Genomic DNA, 23,405 nt, shown 5'->3' with positions numbered 1-23,405 from the left:
TCCTCCAGCCACACCCCACCTGCCTCCAGTTACCACTCAGTTAATCCCATCAGGGATCAATCCATCCATTAGGTTCAAGACTATAATTCAATCATTTCTTCTCCAAACCTTCTTGCATTGTCTCACATGTGAGGTTTTGGGGGACATCTCATCTAAACCATAACACACTCCTTCTAATTAAAGGATAAACAAGTCTTGATTTCAGCACAAGAATCATTGCTTAGTTTCCCAATGTAGCACTATGGATCTTGTCCACTAGGACCCACAGAGGTTTTCGTTGTCTTCTCCTTTGTAACCACAAACAGGTGACCTACAGGATGGGAGATAGAACAAGAAAAGAGTTAAATTGAAAAAATAATGAGGCACTCAAAGGAAAGAACAAAATTAAGAGTCAAATAGTGAGTAGTATGTGTAAGACTCTGCCATTTATTCCTTTTAATTTTGAATTTATTTAATCCTCACAACCAGTAATTACCAGTTCATAGATGAGGAAGCTGAAGCTTACAGGCACACATATTTTCTTCTAATATCACATAGATTTGACCATATACAGCAATTTCATATAGGAAATGCTTATTTCTTCCTCGCTTTCTGCTTGGGCTTAGCGGCCCAGGATTCACATGCTGTCCTCTGAGAATCTAAAGCCTCCAGTGCTTTTAACCAGTCAGACTCATCCTCTGGATAGTTCTTTCTGCTGATTCCCACTTTCTCCTGTCATTTTCCTCTTTTTCTTTCTGAATGTCAAGGTGAGAAGTCCTGCTTTTTTTGGGATAATTCCTAGAAGAGTATATGAGGGTATTGTGACTTTAGCTTTGAAAAAAAGTCACTTTCTTCTTTTACTAATTAACTCCAGGCTACATCATTTATAATATTGCCCACTGATGGAGAAAATCTAAAGCAAAGAGTGAAAAATACACTACTTTTTGGGAAAAGTAGTCATAATGTTGGCTTATGAATTTTATCTACTTATTCATTCATTCACACAATCGTTTGTATACTTAATTTGTTTAATCCATCTTGCCCAATCAATGCTCTATGTGGATTTAGATACCAGGCATAACTTGTAAATGTAGAACTTAATAGAATATCAGGTGCATAGTATATGCTCAATAAATATTTGTTGAGTGAATTTATTCAGCAACTACTGTGGCCTAGGCTTTATACCAGGCTCAGGGAATGTATGAGTAAACTTGATATAATTTTTCTCCTCAATGGGTTTAAACCTTGGAGGAGGTTATAAGATGCTAAATATATAATTACAAGGAAGTTGAACAAATGCCAAGGCAGGGCAAGACAAAGAAACTACAAATGAGTTCACATAGAGAGGAGCATAAATTTGGGAGTGCTGAACTCTTCAATATGACTCAGAATTTGCTAAGCAACTTGCTTAGCAAGTTGAGGCATACTTGGAGAGAGAAGTAATATAATTGTGTGAGGGAAATGGTAATGGCACGTATTTAAGCAAGGAAAGGCAAACTATATTTGGAACCAGTAGGATATAGACAAGGACCACTGCAATGTGATTTTCTAATAGGAGAGAAAGATTGGGCTCAATTTGGAATACAGCATGGGAAAGTGGAAATTCATGGTCAGGGAACAAGATGGGGTCAGTGAGTGAATAAAGAGTATGAGGAAGAATCAGGAGCAAGGGGGGATTCTGGCTAAACCAGCCTAACAGGATTCTTGTTTAAAATAGGCCACAGTGACTAAACATCTCCTGGGGCATAGTGAAGGATGTGGAACCAAATCAGATGTCAACAGTGCTCAGATATTGAGGGTGGGAGATTTGTCCTAAGCTGATTTAGCAGGGGTGTTACTAAAACTGGATTTTACCAGATAGTCACAAATTGGCCTAAAAGAAGGCTCAGGAGCCCTACTAAAGTTTGATCAGAGAAAGAATTTTTTCCTTTTCATAAGCCAATCTAAGGAATCTGGAATTTTTAGATATTATCCTGAGATTATACAAAACTATCGAAGGGTTGTAAACACAAGGGTAACATGATAGACTTTGCCTTCTAGAAAATATTGGAATATTTTCTGCTGAAGGTAGACAAGACAATAAATCTACAGTCATTATCCAGAATTGCATTTGAATTTCCTAGGTATCTAGTACAATGATAACCATAGGACTCATTTTTATTTTTTTAATTTTTAATAGTTTTTCTTCATTCTTTTGGCATATGATTATTGTCTCTCTGCTTTTCATCACTGTTATCAATGTGCCTACTTATAGTAGTTCATTTTCCTATTTTATTTTGTTGTGGTCTAAGAAACTAGATATCCATACTTATTAAACTTTTCTATAAAATAAAAGCAAATAGACTCTGACTTAAAGTGCACACATTTTTATAAATTAAGAAGGAAGTTAACTTATGGACTTTGATACCAAGGATTGTAGCTCAGAGTATTTATATATGCAAGAACCATAGTTTTAAACCACATATTTTCTGTCTTGCTTCCATGAGGTTTTGTTCATATAGTTGAGATTTGAATAGAGGAGTGTTCCTGCATGTGCTCTGATTTTCATCTTTATTGTAACAGTACAAGTCCATATTACACATGATATTCTAAAATCCACTTTGCCCAGCCATAATTGAACATGCCAAATTCCTTTAAATCTTCAAGAAAATTTCCCTCTTATGGGCACAAAGACGATGGGAAAACTCAATCTAATGCTGACTGGTCACTAGTTCCTAAATTATCTTTGCCCATAGACAAGCATATGTTGGGAATGTTATCTTTTGCATCATCAGTTGCATAAGGCCTATTCTGCTTTACCACCTACATGGTCTTAGGTTTGTTTGGTTAATCAAAAGTATGAAATACTGTAGACCTCATATTGTGACACATTAACTTACCTTAAGGAAGTACACAAGATAGGTAAATAAATACACAGCAACAGCAAAGTAGGGGTCTTGTGGCTCAGGGCATAGCTTTAGTGTTACACTCATTCTACACCCAAGTCTGAAATGTTCACAAAAGTTGAGGCCTTGTGGGCCTGGATCATTTCAATGCAGGGAAACATTTAGGTGTGAGGACCTTTCAATTTTCTAGTATTGGCAGCACCCTCATTACTCAATTCAGTATCTTGACACTAATTTATGAGTTCTTGATTCAGCATATAATCCTCATCTGGACCCTCAATTAACTTGGATCGCCTATCAATTTACTTTTGTCAATTCCTTGAGCTCATGATCTAAAAAGATTTCAACCCCATGTTAAGCTTAGTAGGCATTTCTAAGTCTAAAAGAAAGGTCATAAACTGGCTATTGATTCTTTCCTTCTAGTCAACCTAGGTGTATTCAAGATGATTTTTCAGGAGAAATCCAACTATGAATATTGTCTAAAATATCTAGAGATTTATGGACAAAATAAATATGAAAATTTTCATCTGTTTTCTATGCCAATACATGAAAGACAATTTTTTAAAAAAATAGTCATTAAGAAAAATAAGCCAAATAGAATACCAAAGTTCATGTGGAAATGGAAGAGCATATGGCAGTGGTGGGGAAGCAATATATATATATAAATATATATATATATGTAATAATTTTGTCATTTTATTTTTGTCTTCAATATGCTCTATTGTGACATAGACAAGGACTCTATTCTATCTTGTGGCCAAACTACTGCCAATCACATTTCTTGAATCAGACCTTTAACAAAAATGGGTATGTAAACAATGTTTTGTGATAGCAGGAAAGCATTTCCTGAGTATAGATCATTAAAACTGATTTGCATAAACTTCATGGATTAGCAGAGAGCTAACAAGGAATTCTGTCCTCTGTAATCCTCATTCCATTCTTCAGCTCATCCATTATGTGGTTTGGATTTTAAGTAACAAATAATAATGCTTTCTCATGATGTATTTGGTTTGCTTGAGATGAGGTCATGTACTTTCTACATATATTTATTCTTCATTTTGTTTTTCTAGCAATTTATTTTTAGAGCATTTGATAGAACTATCATTTTGTGGCAAAGTCAAAACTAACAGATTTTTCACTACTAATGTTTTCAAAAACCCTCCTGTAGAAGTAAGTACTCAGGATGGTGGCTCTTTCTGTATTAAAGGTTACATCTATGCTCCATGTGGATCCATCATTAAATCTGTGTTCTTAGTCAAGGGTCACTTGCAGATCTTGTCTCATTTGCAGAGTAGAGGTGACAGATGACAGCTGAGTCCTGTGCCAGCTCAGGTTATTAGCCTAAAACATTTATTTCATCAGCTGGACTGAGATAATTCATCATTTGATATTCCCTAGAAAGGGATGGGAGTCCTTTTCAAAGGCATTTAGTTATATTTTTATAGTACATGACATTTGAAACTTAAGAGTTCTAGATCACATAACTGCCAGAATAAAAGAAAGAGGTAATTCTGTTACACTTCTATTAAAAATGCCAAAATGGTGCAATTCACATTTGTGGATGGCCATTCTCTCTAGACATGTGCCAGATTAAAAATATTCAACACTCAATAATGGATTTTTGATGAAATTTTAAAATATTTCCCATATAAGAAAGAAAAGAACAGTTTTAGAACTGTCATAACTATCTTAATAATTTTTAAACTGTAGCTATTTGAGATATGACATGGCATAGATATGTACTACATAAAGAAATAAGCACTTTATTCCAAAGTTACAATTAACATTCTTGACTATGAAAATGCTTATATTAGGTTGAATTCTCCTAAAAGCAGACTCTGAGGCAAATATTTGAGTTCATTTAGTTTGTTTCAGAAGTGATGTCACGAAGCAAGGATAGTAGAGTAGGGAACTGAAACAGAGAATATAATGAAGCTAATTACATGTGGTTTCAATCAGATTTCATTGTGGGCAATTGAGACTCAGTCTCACTAGAGTTTTATGGGAGAAATTATAGAACACATCTGAGATTTATCCCAATATGGTAATGAGGAAGCCGGAGTATTTAACTACCAGTTCCTTGACCATTTTTTGTAGGGTCTGCTTCTGGGTTCATTATCCTCTGGTTCCCTTGGCTTGCTTTCTGCTGGCTGCATGTGCTCCCTCATGCCAGAAAAAAAAATCCTTCCAGAAGGAATTTGAAGGTGTTCATAATAAGCAGTCTTCAGAATGTGGAAGTAAATGCTAGGTGAATATGAGCAAGATACCTCCAAATATCTATAGCATAGGTCACTCAAATTGTGCTCTTCATATCCATGTCACTGGAGAAGTATCTATTAAATATTTGGTCTAAAGCAATAAGCTGAGCTTCTAGTGTGTACTGTAATGTAAACCACACTCTGATTCCTTCATTCACAATGTGTGTGTGTGTGTGCGTGTGTGTGGAGAAAGAGAGAGAGTGTATGTGTGTGTGTTGGAGTTAGATAGTAGTTTACAAATCCTTCATCTCACATAGAACCTGTGCCCAATGGCTAGTTAAAGTGTAACTTTAAAACTTTAAGGGGTGTCTATTTAGTTCCTTTGCTCATTTATTAATCTGGCTATTTGGGGATTTTTTGGTGTTAAGTTTTATGAGTTCTTCGTATATCCTGGACATTAATGCCCTATCTGAGGTACAGATGGCAAAGATTTTCTCCCTTTCTGTAGGCTTTCTCTTCAGGCTCTTTATTGTTTACTTTGCCATGAAGAAGTTATTGATTTTTAATTTTACTTCTTGCACTTTAGGAGTTTTGTTAAGGAAGTCAGTTCCTAAAGCAGCATGTTGGAGTGTTGGGCCTACATTTCCTTCTATTAAGTGCAGGGTTTCTGGTCTAATTCTGACCCAAAAAAACCAAATTACTCAATCAATAAATGGACAAAGAAACTAAACAGATACTTCTCAAAAGAAGAAATATGAACATTCAACAAATATATGAAAAAATGTTCAATATATGAAAAAATGTTCAACATCTCTAGCAATTAGAGAAATGCAGATTAAAACTGTACTGAGATTTCATTTCACTCTAGCCAGAATGGCAATTATCAAGAATACAAAGAACAATAAATGTTGGTGAGGATGTGGGGAAAGGGTCCAATCATACATTGCTGGTGGGACTGCAAATGGTGCAACCATTCTGGAAAGCAGTATGGAGATTCCTCTAAAAACTAAGAATGGAACCACCATTTGACCCAGTTATCCCACTCCTCGGTATATATCCAAAGATTTAAAATTGGCCTACTACATTGATGCAGCCACATCAGTATTTATAGCGGCACAATTTACAATAGCTAAGCTATGGAACTAACCTAGGTGCCCTTCAACAGATAAATGAATAAAGAAATTGTGGTACATATACACAATGGAGTATTAGTCATAAAGAAGAAATGACTTCATGATACTTGCAGGTAAATGGATGGATCTTGGGACTATCATGCTAAGTGAAATAAGCCAATCCCAAAAACCAGAGGTAGAATGTTTTCTCTGATATGTGAAAGCTCACCCACAGTTAGTGGGGGAGGGATAGAATAGAAGTTCAGTAGATTAGACAAAGGGGAATGAAGGGCACAGAGGGGGATAGGAAAAGGAAAGACAGTGGAATGAATCTGACATAACTTTCCTATGTACATGTATGAATACACCACAGTGAATCTCATCACCGTATACATTTATAAGACTGGGGTCTTAATTAGATTAAGATATATTCCATGCTTGTATAAATATGTCAAAATAGACTTTACTGTCATATGTAACTGAAAAGAACCAATAAAAAATGTAACTTTGTATCTTTGCTGTAGTACTCTACTAATCAGACACAGAACCCTTTACTTAATATTATTTATTTATATACAAATAAATTGCTTCATGATAACGTGTGCATGTCTTTGTGGCATAGGATGAAAATATGTCAAATTATAAAATTTTATGCACTTTATCATCTTAAAAGCAACCTCTTCAATAAATATCAATGTGATAATCAGTTTTGACTGAATAACTTACTACTTTGATTTTCAATTTTTTTTTTTTTTTGATGCTGGAGATCAAACCCAGGGACACTTGGCCCTGAGCTATATCCCCACCTCTTTTTATTTTTATTTTGAAGTAGGGTCTCACTAAGTTGCCAGGGCTGGATCAAACTCGTAATCCTCCTCCTTCAGTCTCCTGAGATGTTGGGATTGCAAGTGTTTCTCCACACCTGGTTCAAATTTTCATTTTTTAAGTTGCATGCACTAGTAAAGAAATAAGAAAAGCATTTCAAATTCTTTTGCTTTAAATGAATTGTCATTCTAACAGATCTGTCATCAAAGGTAGTTATTTTTTAATTAGTAAAAAGCCTTTTCTTTTAAATCACATAGTGTAGTGCCTTATTGACTAAATGCTATAAAACAAAAAAGTTGGGGATTTAAAATGATCATTAGTGACATACATCTTTTACTCCTGAATGGATAAATTTGGTTGGAAAATACTGGTACATTCATTTACCTACCTTACTTTTATTACTAATCAAATACTATTTTGTTATTATTCCATTTGAGTCTAATAAAAGTTGTCTCTTTCTTTCCAATTTCAGGTTCTGGTTCTATCCCGAGTTGCACCATATTCCTGCAGTACTGCACCCCCCACAAGTGTGCAAAACACGTCAAAAATCAATCCTCCTTTCATATCTAGTAATATATATTCTAATTCTGAGAGGATTCTGCTGAGTTGGTTAAATACAAATTATGAAAATACTCGACATATTATTTGGGAAAACTGTAAGAAAGGTGAGAAGTTATTTTTTTCTTTAAATAAAATATTGCCAATTGTGTGACAATGTAAAAGGAGCCATGAAGCCACACTTAGAATCCAGGGATTCTAGAGCTAACTCCAGCATTTATTCTTTGTTCTGCAAAATGGATGTCTTTTCAACATCTTCAAGATGAAATAATAAAAGATGCTTCTTTTTAGGAATAAATGATAAAATGCATATAGAAACGTTCTGAAAGTGAAAGATAGCTCTAATATTGTTGCTAGCATTTTCAACTATATAAAGTATTAAATTTAGGTGACAGTGTTGAAATCTTGTACATAATTAGTTGAGATCAAGCAAAATTTGATGAGGAATCATCTTGCATGTCAGATGAGGATTATACTGGACATCACCTGAGATCAGTAATGCTTCATTAATTTTTTGGAGGGTGGGTCACATTAGATCCATACATTGAGATATCTAAGTGTTCATAGATGGGCCAGCCTCAGTATTCTGGTGAGAACTCTCAATCCTTGTAGGATGATGCTCTATCAGTTTCTATCTCAGGAGCCTTAAACTCTTTTTGAAAAGTCCTAATTGCTAATATATCTGTGCATTTCTTCTTAGTTATAAGCATTGATTGTAGTGTTCACACTGTTCATGGTCATTGTTTCTTTAGCTTGAATTCAAATCTTCTCTTCCAAATACATGCAAACCTGTTGTGTTTAGAGTAGGCTTCATTTTAAATTCTAGTACTTTTTTCTATATGCAACCTTCAGACTTTAATCCAAACTTTATAATTAAGGTGAAGATTAAGAGGTTGGTTTCAAATGAGATTTAAAATTATAGTTGCTCTTAAGTTGAAGGTATTATTTTTATAAATATACTGACATGAAGATTGAAAGAGATATATTGATATTTTGGTATTTGAGAACAATAAACATAGAATGTTTTCTTTTCTAATTGAAATACTGAAACTATCAAGATCCACGTTTTACAAAATGGATTTTCCTGTTTAAAAATATGAAGAATGATGTGCAAACAGTGGTAAGGAGTATACTTCAGTGATACAGTGCTTGTCTGCCATGTGCAAAGTCCTGGGTTCAATTCCCATCACCCCCCACACACACACACACAAAGAATAAGGTACAAATGGATAGTATTAGGTGGCCTGTGCAAACACAATTAAAAATTAGTTTGGTTACTGTGGAATAACACTTTTAATCAGAATGTTACAAAATATGTACATATATTGAAATTAATAGTCTAATTTGTTATAAAATATACTTTTTCCAACAGAATAGTCCATGAAAGTTAGTTTTAAAGAACTTGATGCATTTTTTTAGATAACATATTGTAGGCATTTGTTCCTTTCTTGTTTGTTAACACATGAGTCTTATGCCTTTACAAAGCTTTTGTTCTTCCTGTTCCTTCTACCCAGAGCATTATTTTCTCAGATTTTTTATGGTTTCCTTTCTCATTTCATTCATGTCCCCGCTGAAATATCTACTTATCTGAGAGGTTTTCCCAACACACTATCTAAAATGGCATATACTTTAGTCCTTCTCTTTCCTGTTCTGTTTTTCTCAATAGCACTTTTACAACATAACATATATGTATCTGTTTATTGTCTCTTTCAGTAGAATATAGGCTCCTTTACAGGTGATATCTATTTTGTTCAGTGCTATATTCCCAGAGCCTACAGTCATTACTGTAAAAGAGCAAACAACTACCATCTTGGTTTTGTACTTCTATAACAGAATACCTGAGAGTGGGTAATTTACAAAAAACATTAATTTATTTCTCAAAGTTCTGGGCAGTACTATGTTGAGATCAAGACATCATCATATTCTGTATCTTGTTAAGCTGTTCTGTGCTTCCGAGATGGCAATTTGATACTGTACTTTCAAAAGAGAGGAATGTTGTGTCCTTATATGGCAGAAAGCAGAAGGGCAAAAGGGACAATCCCCATCCACTAAGCCCATTATAGCAACATTAATCCATTCAAGAAGGTGGAGTTGTCATGACCTAAACACCTCCCAAAAGGCCCCACCTCCCTACACTGTAGCATTTCAGATTGTTTCCAGCACATATATTCTGAAAGACATATTCAGATTATAGCAACTAACAATATTGCGTGAAAAAGTAAATGAATGAGAAGAAACATGCAGGTCTTATACAATTTCTATCTTATTCCTGATAGTTGAGTATTCATTAGCTTATTAGTTTATAGTTTATTCTTACTTGTATACTCTTAAGAGATCCATCCCATGTTTGAAACTCCATGGCATATGGTGATTTTTTTCTAAATGTTGGTAAAACCGAAAAGCATCTTCCATGTAGTATATGAGTACCTGTTTCATGTAAATAGGGGATAGTAATTTCCAGGAGATAAATTTGTTCATATATACCCAACCTTTTGTTTCTAGTAGCTCATTGTATTGTGTGAAGGTAAGCTGTTTTATCGTTAACACTGCACTGTAGTTAACTTTTTCACCAATAAAACAGTTTTTTTCCAACCTTAGTGACAATGTTTTCTTCAGTAGGTTATGCCTGTGATAAAGTATCCTCTATCTTATTCCGTTGGATCCTTTGCTTCAATTGCTATATTGAATTGCTAATGGAAATTTTATCATCCTGTAATCAGCTGGTGACTGAGAGCAGCAAATACTATACTGTAGTCTAAAGTGGAATTTCTTTTTTAAAATTTATTTTATTTTATTCTAATTTATTTATTTATTTAATTAATTCTAATTAGTTGTACATGACAGTAGAATGCATTTATACATTTTGATAAGATCATACATAAATGGAATGTAATCTCTCATTTTTCTGATTATACATATTGCATGATCACATCAGTCATGCATTCATACATGTACATGAGGTAATAATGTCTGTTTCACTCTGCTATCATTCCTTCCCCCATATCTTTTCCTCTCCTTTCACTGCCCTCTACCTAATATAAAGTACCTCTATTCTTCCCCCACCCACCTTATTGTGAATTAGCTTCTGCATATCAGAGAAAACTTTTGGCCTTTGGTTTTTTGGGTTGGACTTCTTTCACTTAGCATGATATTCTCTAACTCCATCCATTTACTAGCAAATTCCAGAATTTCATTCTTCTTTAAAGCTGAATAATATTCCATTGTGTGTGTGTGTGTGTGTGTGTGTGTGTGTGTATCTCATTTTCTTAATCCTTTCATCTGTTGAAGAGCATCTAGGTTGGTTCCATAGTTTAGCTATTGTGGTAAAGTGAAATTTCTGACAGGACCAAAAACCTTCATTTAACTGTACTCCTTACAAAATCCTAAAGTTGGAGCATTTTGAACTGTCTATTAAAAGGAGTACTGCCATACTATTTGACTTACACTGACTTCAACAGTTTTTCATTGTGACAGTTACAGTTATTATAAATGAAAAACACTTTTGCAATTACAAGTATTTTCATAACATTTATATGTTATGCACAATTTAAAGTTGTCCCTGATTTCTGAGTAAAAATTTAAATGTTCATTTTATAGTACTTTGTTAAAGTAAACAATGTTCAGTATATGTCTGGGAGACTGTGATGACCTATTAGCAATTTTTTTAAATTTTTTTTTTATAATTAGTTATGCATGACAGTAGACTGCATTTTGACACAATATACATAAATGGAATATAACTGCTTGTACTTCTGGTTATACATGATGTAGAATCATACCAGTCATGTAATCATATATGTATATAGGGTAATATTGTCCAGTTCATTCTACTATCATTCCTAACCCCATACCCCCTCCTCTCCCTTAACTCTCCTCTGTCTAATCCAAAGTACCTCTATTCTTCCCTAGCTACCCCCCACCCCCGCTGTTACTGTGAATTAGTCTCTGCATATCAGAGAAAACATTTGGCCTTTGGTTTTTAAGGATTGGCTTATTTTGCTTAGCATGATTTTCTCCAGTTGCATCCATTTACCAGAAAGTACCATAATTTCATTTTTCTTTAAAGATGAGTAATATTTCATTATGTATATATACTACAACTTCTTTATCCATTCATCTATTGAAGGGCACCTAGGTTGGTACTATAGTTTAGCTATTATGAATTGAGCTGCTATAAACATTGATGTGGCTGTATCGCTGTAGGATGCTGATGTTAAGTCCTTTGGGTATAGACCAAGGTGTGGGATAGCTGGATAAAATGGTGGTTCTATTCCAAGTTTTCTGAGGAATCTTCATACTGCCTTCCATAGTGGTTACACCAATTTTCAGTCTCACCAGCAATGTATGAGTGTACCCTTTTTCCCACATCCCGACCAACATTTCTTGTTGCTTATATTCTTGATAACTGCCATTCTGACTGGAGATGGAATCTCTGTGTAGTAATGATTTGCATTTCTTTAATTGCTAGAGATGTTGAATAATTTTTCATATATTTGTTGATCGATTGTATTTCTTCTTCTGTGAAGTGTCTGTTCAGTTCATTGGCCCATTTGTTGATTGGGTTATTTGGTTTTTTGGTGTTAAGTTTTTTGAGTTCTTTATCTATCCTGGAAATTAGTGCTCTATCTGAGGTGTGTGTGGTAAAGATTTTTCTCCCATTCTGTAGGTTCTCTCTTCACGTTACTATTTCCTTTGCTGTGAAGAAGGTTTGTAGTTTGATTCCATCCCATTTATTCTTGATTTTTCTTCTTGTCCTTTAGGAGTCCTGTTAAGGAAGTCAATTCCTAAGCCAACATAATGAAATTTTAGGCCTACTTTTTTTTTTTTTCCAGGCTGGAAGACTTTACAGGAGGGATCTCCCTTGGGTTCCACTTGTGTGGTGGGGGACCCAATTCTTAGTACCCTCTGTCACCTGAGGACCCCATGTTTCCTGATCTCAGGTTCAGTTGCCAATCTCTTCTGTCCCTGCCCTTCCTAGTTCTTGGCCAGATATGTCTCTCCCAGTAGGTCCTGAAAACAATCAAATTGAGGGGAGAGGTGTAGAGCCAGGTGGCTTTCTCCAACCAGTTGTCTCCTGTGTAAACCTCTGTCCATGTTTGATTTTCTCCTGATCACTTAAGCACACTCTATGTCATACAGTGTGTGTTTACTGGGCCTGTATTTCGGGCCAATTCATGTTTGCCAGGAATTGGCTCCTTCAGCTGCTGCCCACCCCCATATGCCATGGCTACAAAATGGTTCCTTCCTTTGTCTTCTGCACTCTTCCTGGAGAGATGGCAGCTTCTTTTCCCATACACAGATATTGTGCAGTGTATCTTTCAAGTTTGTTGGGAATGTCCTTGGTCTCTAAATGTTCTGTACCCAGACATGCCTCAGGCCTCCCCAAAATGTAGATTCCTTTAATTCAAGTTTCTTAGGAAAATAAGCATTAAACACAGAAAGAAAACCTTTTCTTTCTTTTGTTGATCTTGAATTTGGTGATTTTGCTGAATGTTCCTGAATTTATTATGTATATTCCACAATTTCCTTTATTCCATAACTATTTGATAGACATTCATGTTATTTGTATTTTATTGCTATTATGAATAAAACCATGATGAACATTTATATATGTCTTTTATAGCTATATATTTCCATTTCTGTGAGGTAAATACCTAGAAGTGAAACTGCTGAGTCATATGCTAGGTGGTTTTTAATTTAGTTTATTGGTATATAATTCCAATACCACAAAATTCTCTCATTTAAAGTATATGATCTAATGATTTTCAATATATTGTTAGAATTGTGAAAATAACATCATAATCTAATTTCAAATCACTTTCATCATCTCCCAATAGAAATGACATGTACCTATTAGCAATTACTTATTTGCCAACGCCAGGAAAACTCTAATCTACTTTTTGTCTGTATGAATTTGCCTATTCCACACATTTCATAAATATTGAATCTTTGTAACTGTTTTGTTTTACTTACTATTGAATTTTAGTATTATTCCATGTTGTAGCATATATCAGTACTTCATTTTCTCATTGTCAAATGGTATTCCTTATGTCACATTTTGTTAATTCACTAATCAGTTCATGAACAATTGGGTTGTTTCCACTTTTTGTTGATTGTAATTAATGCTGATGTGAGCATTTATGTAATATGTTGTGAGCATATGTTTTAATTTTACCTGAGTATTTTGTATTAGTATTGGAAGTAGTGAGGCATTTGATAAGTGAATGAGAAAATTTGAGAAATATCCAAATTCTTTTCCAAAGTGACTGAACCATTTTACATTTACATTATCTAATTTCTATACTTCTCACCTACACTTATGATTATCTTTATTATAGCCATTAGATGGTATGAAGTGGTATTTTATGTGGGTACAAAGTGCATTTCTTTAATGACTGATGATGTTATCATTCAAAGTTTTCAGTTTGTAGTATTTTTATTTAACTTTTTATATTTTCGTATTTTACTATGTGAAAATGTAAAACTCTCTCCCCCTAATCTACTACTAGGTTTTCTGCAATTGACTTTATTCATCTGCTAGGTATCCAGAGTTGACATTGTTTTAATAAAAAAATTTGGAAAATTTTATATAGAGAAAAAGAGGTTATTACAAATAAAAATATGTTTTAAGTTGTAAAATACAAGAAGTAACTCAGGACAGTGAAGGTACACAACAGAATTTAGTATGATGAATGTAACATTTCAAAATCCCAAACAAATAGTCATTCATTTGGTAAATAGTGCTAGGTTAATTGGCTGACATTTTGGAATTAAGATAAAGTTAACTCTATACTACACACTAAAAATTAATTCTAACTTCATGAAAAACTATGAAATATAAAAAATAAGACCATAAAATGAAGTGAAGAAAAATATAATTAAATATCTGTCTTATCTTTGTATGATAATCTATTTTAAATAAATCTAACACGGAGAGAAGCCACTAAAATGTCATTTTTAAATAAACACTGAACACCAATTTATATGCCCAGCACTGCTGTAAGGATTAGACAAGCAGTAATGAACAAAAAGCCAAAATCCTTTTCATCCTGTCAGTTAAATTCTAATAGGAAGAAGGAAGTAAGCTTCATGGGCCTTAGCAATGAGTTTGGTTTCTAGAGTGGCAGGTAATAATTATTATCACTCAACATCTTCACACGTTGATAAAATAAAATTCCATTATCTATGTTGTTGGAACATTTAGTTGCTTATTGAACTGAAAAAAATGATAAATATGCATAGGTAAGGGAATAGTTAGATATGTACACACACATATATTTTGTATTTTTAAATATAGAACAAATACATAAATAAATATACATTGATTTGCCATCTGATTTTTTTGCCTGACTCCAGTATTTTTTGTTTGTTCAATATGTAAAGTAAGCAATTTTGTCAGGTAAATATTAATATTATTTAACAGGAAAACTAAAACAGAATAGTTTATTAATTTTCCCAGGAAAGGGTGTGACTGGAAATTGAGCCAAGCAGTTTACTTCAAGGTTCATATTAAGTATCATTGTATAAGACTGCTCCCTCAAAATATAAATCATAGGCTTCTTTAATGTAAATGTGAGGAATTGTTATAATTCTTTCCTGATAGCCCTAGAGGTGTTTCATTTTCTTTTAGATCCATAGTACTGATTTTTCAAGTCTGAATGTACATTGGAATCACCTGGGGAATAAGAAACAAATATGGGACCCCACCACAGTCAATTAAAACTGAATATTTAGAATGTCCCCTGTACATGTGAAGCTTTTAGAAGATTTCTAGTTGATTCTGAAGCACTGTGAAGGTAAAACCCTAAAGTGGGTAAATTTAGAAATAATAAGATTAGTCAGTGTAGAGACTCTATATAAGATAAATGTTTGTACTGAAAGAAATACTATTCCTGAAATATGTCTTTAATTTAAAAGGAAAAGTAATGAATAACATTATGAATCCTGAGATTTTTTTTTACTATTGCCATGTTTTGATTTTACACAGTATTGATAATCATTGCCTTGACAGGTGAGATAGATTACTCTCATTTCCTCTCACTTACCTTCCTTGTGTAATCATTTTTGTTCTTTATTATACATATTGTCAATACCTGTAACATTTATATTCTGTTGTCATCGTGCAAGTGTAATGTTATCTGAAGTCATTTTTATTTTTTATTCAACTATAAGATGGTTGAATTCCAAAATTATCTTCTTTTCCTAATTATCACTTCAGGGGTCTCTAGTCTCTTAGTTCTTTTTGTAAACATCTTAGTTTTATTTATATGTGAATGACATCTTAACTAAATATAAAATTTGATGATCACTCCTTATTGTTCTCTGAATCCTGAACAGTGCTCCATTGTATTACATCTGCAAAATAGCTTTGAAAATCCAATATCAGCCTGATCACTCCTCTCCTGTAAATGAATTGCTTTACTTGACTCTAAACATTTTTATGTTCTCAAAGTGAGTGAGATGTTGAAAATTTTGAAAGCTGTTCTAAATTATTCCCTTTGTAAATTTGGCATATGAGTCTCAGATACTTGTTGAAACTGAGAAAGTAACATTTTCTAATTTTTTACTACTATAGATGATCTTGTATTACATCTGATCTTTTTCATATCCATATTGAGTGCATTCAATAATATTTACTGTAGGATTATTTTCTGGATTATTTTCATTATGTTCCAAAAATTCTCTCCTTAGTTTTCTAGAAATTTTATAAGGAATGATATTAAATATATATAATCTTAATTTGCAAAATTAAAATTGAATTTAAATGTTAACTAACCTTGGAAATTTAATTTTTCCTGATAGTCTCCTTTTACACCTTGCTGGTACCTTCCTGCACATTGGAATGACCTTGGGAATAAAATACAAATATGGGACCCCATATGATAATTCATCTCTAATTTTTTTCTGCACATTTTTTTTTTTTGCAGATCATGTAAATCTCAACCAATGAAAGAGTTTCTGTAAAAGTAACATTTACTTATTTCTTGAATTTTGTAGAATTCTTTAGTAAAACTATTGGGACTTTTGTTTCCTTTGTGGGATTATTTTAAGTAACAAACCAATTATTTCATTGTTATGTAATTATTCTTATTTTCAGTTTCCCCTTTAGTGATATTTGGTAACATATTTTATGAAATCAATGACTGATAAATTAAAAATATTAGCACAATATTATTTGTAAAGTTTTGTATATGTTATAACATTTGTGACCTCTAAATTATTTTATTTTCAATACTGTTTTCTTATGCCTTCTTTTTTCATTTATTCTTTCTCCATATTAATTATCATCTTGGTTTTAAAGATTTTTTACCTTTTTCCAGTTTAATGATCATTTATGGGGAAATTCTATGAAGTATCATATGAATTATTTAACTTTCACTTGACTGACCTGATCTTGTATCTGTTGTACATAACTTATAAATATTGAGTTTGCATATTTTCATAATTTAACTACCTCCAGAAGGTGATTTATTTTTGCATTGAAGCATATATTACATTGCATTTCAAATGTGTTTTAAATCAAAAAGTGTACTGTTATCTTTCATGGTACATATTCAAAAATCCTCAAAATTACTAGCAAACAGAATCCAGGAACATATACAGAGTTAAACAGAATTACCAGATGAAATTTATCCCAGGTGTGCAAAGTTGATTGTGCATAAATGCCAATTAATGTAACACAGAATATTACTGTAAAAAGGAGGCAAATGAATATTTCAGTGGACATAGAAACAAAAAGCAAAACTCTTGTATTGAGAATATATACAAAGCTCACATTAAGATAACACAAAAGAAAAATAACCCAATTGAAAAATAGGCAAAGGATTTCAAAAAACATTTCTAAAATGAAGATAAGTAAATAGTTCATAAGTACATGAAAAGACACTCAACATAATTAGTCATTAGGGAAATGCTAAGCAAATCAGCAATGAGATGGCACTTGACACCTACTTGGATAACTAAAATTTTAAAAAAGAAAGAATTCAATCCCTGGCACTGCAGAAAAGGACAGAAAGAAGGAAGGAATAATATAGTAAGTATTGGCAGAGATTTATAGAAATTGGGACTCTCCCCATACATTGCTAAATGGATTGTAAAATGATAGAACCACTTTGAAAAATAGTTTGGCTGTTTATCAAAATGTTAAAAAAATAGATTAACCAATAAGAGAGAGGATATGCATGTGTTAGGGCACAGAATATATGGGAAATCACTGTACTTTTTGGTCAGTTTTGCTTAGACCTTAAATGTTATCTTAAAAAACAGTCTTTAAAAAATTAGATTAGTGATACAATACAGCAATTCTATTCATTAGTTTTTTACTCAAGATAATAGAAAACATATGGCCGCACAGAAACCTTGTATGAATGTCCATAAAATCATTATTCATAATAACTGAAAATTAGAAACAAATGCCCATAAACTTATAAAGGGATAAACAAACAATTTTGTTTGTGTGTGCATATATTCTACTTTATTAATTTATATAATGATAACATTCCATCACGTGAATATATGCATTAAATATATATGCATCTTAATATATGTATTAATATGCATTCATAAAGTCTAATATTATCAAGCCATAAGAAGTAGTGAAGTATTGATATATGCTACAACATGGATGAAAATACGCTGAGTGAAAAACACTGGAATACAAGATACCACATGTTTTATGATTCCATTTTCATGACATGCCCAGAATAGCAAATTCATAGCAATAGCAGGCTTTTTTCTGGGATATAGAGAAAGCAAGAAGTGGGAAGCAACAGCTAAGGAGTATGGAATTTCTTTGTGTTGATAAAAATAATTTCTGTGGCACAATAGGGTGACTATAGTTAATAATTTACTGTATATTTCAAAATAGCTAGAAGAGAGGATTTTGAATGTTCTCAACACAAAGAAATGATAAATGTTTGAGATGATGGATATGCTCATTATCCTGATTCGATTATCACACATTGTATTTATGTATTGAAATTTCTCACTCTTACCTGTTAAATATATATAATTATTTTGTCAATAAAATATTAATTAAAATATTTAAACAGTAGCAATTATTGTACAACTGTGAATATACTAAACAGCAATAAATCGAACAATTAAACTGGATAAAATTTATTATGTAAATTATTATAAAAATCTAGTTATAATGAGCTAAAATAGAATTTACTTAGCAATTATGATTTTAAAAAATAAGTGAGTGCATTTATGCAATGATTCAATTTTATGTTTAACATCAATATCTCTAATTCAATTTAGCATGAGCAGTTTATAACTATTTTGATATATCTGTATATTTGAAGTAAAGCCAAGTACAAATGGACAAAAAAATGTAACTTCCAACATAAAATTTTAAAATATGTGTCAAGCATCACTTGAATTTTCTGTTTTTTGACAAATGGTGACTAGATTGCTGGTTCCCTCTCAAAAAACAAACAACAAACAAACAAACAAAACAACCTAGTCTGACCCTTCTCAGATGGTAATGTGAATACAAATCACCTGGACAGATTGTATTATGCTATTTTTATAGCTTAGTAAATGCTGGATTGGACCTGAAATTCTGCATTTTCAGCAAGTTTCCATTTGATGTTGGTACTGCTGATTCACCTACCTCACATTGGGTAGCAAAACCTTAGAGGGAGTATACAAGAAAGAATATTCTGTATCAAAAGAACTATCATGAAAGCAGAGAAGATCTTTGACATACATAAAGCTATGGTAACTGTAGTGAGGGTTTGGCAGCAGCCTTGGATATAAAAGACAAGATACAGGCATGGGATGTGAGATTAAAGATCTTTAAAGTTTTGTTTTACTTCTTCCCAGCATTGTCCTGAAATATCACTGCCATTCTATTCTTACTGAAAGCTGTGTTTGAGCATCAACAGCTTATGACTACTGGTGTGTGATAAGTAATATCAAAGCAGCTCCCAAAGTTGTGATGGGTTGAACAAAAAAAGGTGCCTCTGGTTTCTGCTCAGGAAAATAGAGAACTAGGAAAAACTTTGCACCCGCCCTTATAATAACAGCAAAATTCAGACAAACAACAAAGCCTGGATTTTTCTTAAATTCTCCAGAAAACTAGGCTTGCAAGGCAAAAACGTGGTCCAAAATCCATGGAGGAATAGATCCTTACAAGAACAAATGAGATGTTAGCCATGGTCTACTTGTGGTAAATACAACTAGAAGAATTGAGTTGGTTGGTTAATTGGTTGAGGTCAGTATAAACTAGTGAGAGAGTATGAAGTCCCAAGGGTCCACACTTAATGTATTCTGCATTCTCTTGCAAGTTTTACTCCCCAAACTTCACCCACTGGTGGCTCACAGAGATAACTGGCTTGATTCTGTAGATCATGTCCCTCATAGTGCAGACATGGTGTAGGGACAAGCAAGACTCCTATGTACCCTTGCCAAGGTTGTATTGCACTGAGGACATTGGTGGGCATTGATGGGACGGATAAAAAGCTCCAGGCAATAAAGACTGAACTCTTTCAAAGTAGTTTCTATCCTTTCTTTAGTGTCTGCATAAGGTGTGCATTTGATATCTGGTAGATATCATTTATATACATTGCTGACTGATTGATTACTATCAATGTAAAAGGCTAGTAAACTGAGTTTTTCAGATGAAAGGATATTATTTCATCTCCTCTGTAGAAAAATAGTGATAACAAAAGTACAAATCTGTTTTATTGAAAGCCATGGATGGCAAATTAGAAGAAACATATTTAGAATTGCTAAGAGTAGCTTTTAAATGATATCACCCCCCTATACACACACAGACGTACAATGGTAACTGTGAAGTGACGGGTGTATTAATTAGCTTAAATCATATGGGACTGATTACAGAAGATATGCCTATATCAGAACAACACATATGCCTTAAAGACATAAAACTTTTATTTGTCAATTATGCTTCAAGTCTAGAAAAGAGGAGAAATACATTTAGGTTATCATTATTGAGCCAACCAGCAATCTGTGTTTAAAATAATTGCTTTGATGACACTATAACTGTTGTCACATAAAATCATAAGTTTCCATCAGAAAAAATATTTTGAAGCATTTCAGATGAGAAATTTCCAAGAACTTTCTGTGAAGTACCAGGAATATCTACGGTTCAAGAGAAAAACTGGTCTTCCCCTTGTAGATATAAACCAATCCCAGTTTGTGAAATTAAAATATACATCATGAATATATCCTGTTTTGGGTTTTTCTTCATAGAAAAATGGGATTCAAGGAATTGGAGGCATATTTATGATGATCACTATTTTTTCCCTTTGATTTCTGACTGGAAGTTATCTCAAACCAGGAAGAATCTAAGCCCTTTTGGAAACTTTTTTTTTTATGTTGCACTCAATCTAGCAATTATTTCCACCCCTCTGCCCAATTTAGAAAAGTTTTTAAGATACTCTCTTAATATATAGAGACTTTAACTTTTTGTTCTAGTCTTGGCATAGTGATCATTTCTGTATTTGAGAATTCTTTTCATTATTCCTCCATCTTATATTCTGTTTGTTTGATTGTTTTTTGCAGTTCAGGGGATAGAAATTAGGGCCTCATGCATGGTAGACAAGGGCTCTACCACTGTGGAACATACCCAGCCCCTTGTATTGTCTTTTATAGGTCAGTTCTGATTTGTTTAAGCCATAAATCTCCAACCTCTTCCACATATTCTACATGTGTAAGAATACAACAAATAGAGAAATCTGACACTATAACTCTAGAGATTCAAGTAACACCACGTCTTTTGAACCTCCTTACCCATGCATGTTCATGATTGTTGATTAAACTTTGGAACCTCAAGGTAGTCAACAAAATGAATAATTTTTAAATATTGGATTTCTCTTCTATTAGTACATGATAGTGTATTTTTCAAAGAGGTTCACATTGAAATGAAGGAGACAGCTTCTCTTCTAAGCCTTACAGATAGACATATTTCATAGCACTACACTTGCTTTGAAGTTTATTTTTCTCAGCAAAATAATATGCTTTTTGTTCTCTAAACAGAGGCAAAATTTTCTCTCATCATAGCTCAATTTTCCATAAGATATTTTTTAACAAAGTAAAACTACTATTGTTTACTCTTTTTCTTTGAAATAGATGCTGTTCCCTCTGAGAGATGGATAATAAATTTTGACAAAGACCTTTTAGATGGCCTTGTTTTGGCGACACAGTTGGCAGCCTATTGCCCATTTTTGGTAAGAGTCATTTGACAGAAATTGGTGATTAAAGGCTGAAGCATAATATTCTGCAAATTCATTATTCTAAATGTCTTAGTTTTAATTCAAAACAGTGAATCCAAATGGCTATCATTGCCCTTTTGCTTATTTGTGCATTTTATTGCAATAATGTTACTTACAAATGTTAATATTTAAATGAGTCCTTGCTGAACTACAGAAAACACTTGAAATGCACCAGTTTTATTCCATTAATAAGGATTGTTTCCTTTTCCAGATCAAGTCTCATTTTGTAAATATGTACACACGACCAAAATGTCCTGAACAGTATCTTCACAATTGTCTGATTATTATTAATGGTCTTTATGAAATTGGCTTTGACTTGAACATACAGGTGGGTACCTTTATATCACTCATTCTATATATATTTTATGAGTTTCTTTTTTTGTTTACTTCTTTATAATCTTTCTTTGTTCACAAATTTTAAATCTGAATTGAAACAATTCATATGCTATTTTTGAAATTTGGAATTGAAACATAATTACAAAAGTGTACTGGATATTAAAGTTATAATATTTAATTATTTGATGTTACATATAATATAATGATTAGGGACATTCAACTATACATAATAAAAAGAACTTCTAGTGTTAGAAACCATAAGAATAAAGCTTAGGTACATTATTAAGATTATCCCTGGTCTAAAAATGAATCAAAAGGAGAGTAACTATTGTAATATAGATGTTGGATTATCTTGTAATTTAGTATCAGATAATGAAAGTTTTTACTTTTGGTTTGAAATAAATATCTGTGTAGAGGGCACAATGGCAATATATTTTTCATTATATGTTGAATTGCAAGTAATAATTCCATTTGACCTTTCACACTAAGTTTCCAATGGCAATAATCAAAAATATATTATGTACTTACCATTTTATGACCCCTTTGTTACTTAAGGATAATGAAACAATATAATAGATGATTCCTAACTTTGAAAAATATATACATCTATTGAGTTATCATGATGCATATCTGTTAAAAGATGTTTTGCTTATTAAATCAAATATCAATAGGAATATTTGCAAAAAATATAATTAGAATTCAGATGAAGGAAGAGATCAGTGTGATGTAGTCTGTTTCATCAAAGACATTGTGGAGGAGGGATGACTAATTTGGGATCATAAAGCGTAGATTGGATTTGGGTTTGTAGGGGTGAAAGAAGTTGTTTGCTCAGAGGAAATAGCATAAGCAGACTGATAGTGTGGGGAAATGACATCCATTAAGGATATTGTATGAACAGGTTTCCCTAGTTGAAGTTTGGTGTTAGTGACATAAACATAGGTATATATTGGGATTCTTGGATACCAGCAGAAAAAGTTAGGAGTTTACTGTGTACATTATGGAAATAAAGTCTTTTACTTTTGCAACAATGATCAGGATGGACTGAGAGAAAAAATGCTGTCCACAGGGAACACAGATCAATCAGAATGTAATTTTGATTAGTCTAAGATCACAGTAATTACTTTTTCTACTCATAACATTTTAAATAGTGACTTATAATAATAAGTGGATGTAGGAGAAATCTTGAGGTTGTCTAGATCTGGTGGCCAGCTACAAAAGAAGAGCAAAGAGAAAGGACCATTATAACTAACTATGAGTTTTTCATTCTAT

At 32.8% G+C, this 23,405-nt stretch overlaps 1 protein-coding gene and 1 long non-coding RNA gene across 2 annotated transcripts in view; one reads left to right on the top strand and one right to left on the bottom strand.

Annotated features, from left to right (window-relative positions):
* The window catches only part of LOC306650734, a 1,184,502-nt gene that overhangs the window by 716,704 nt on the left and 444,393 nt on the right, over positions 1–23,405 (bottom strand). The window lies entirely within an intron of this gene.
* The window catches only part of CFAP47 (cilia and flagella associated protein 47), a 400,269-nt gene that overhangs the window by 154,531 nt on the left and 222,333 nt on the right, over positions 1–23,405 (top strand). Inside the window, 3 exon segments of the mRNA XM_079122986.1 lie at positions 7,472–7,664; positions 21,658–21,755; positions 22,012–22,128. Coding sequence (XP_078979112.1) covers positions 7,472–7,664; positions 21,658–21,755; positions 22,012–22,128 — 408 coding nt within the window.

This window comes from Sciurus vulgaris (genome assembly GCF_902686455.1).
Source record: "Sciurus vulgaris genome assembly, chromosome: X".
Taxonomy (NCBI): Eukaryota; Metazoa; Chordata; class Mammalia; order Rodentia; family Sciuridae; genus Sciurus; species Sciurus vulgaris.
The sequence above is the reverse complement of the archived record's forward strand: the minus strand, read 5'-3'. Positions and strand labels throughout refer to the sequence as shown.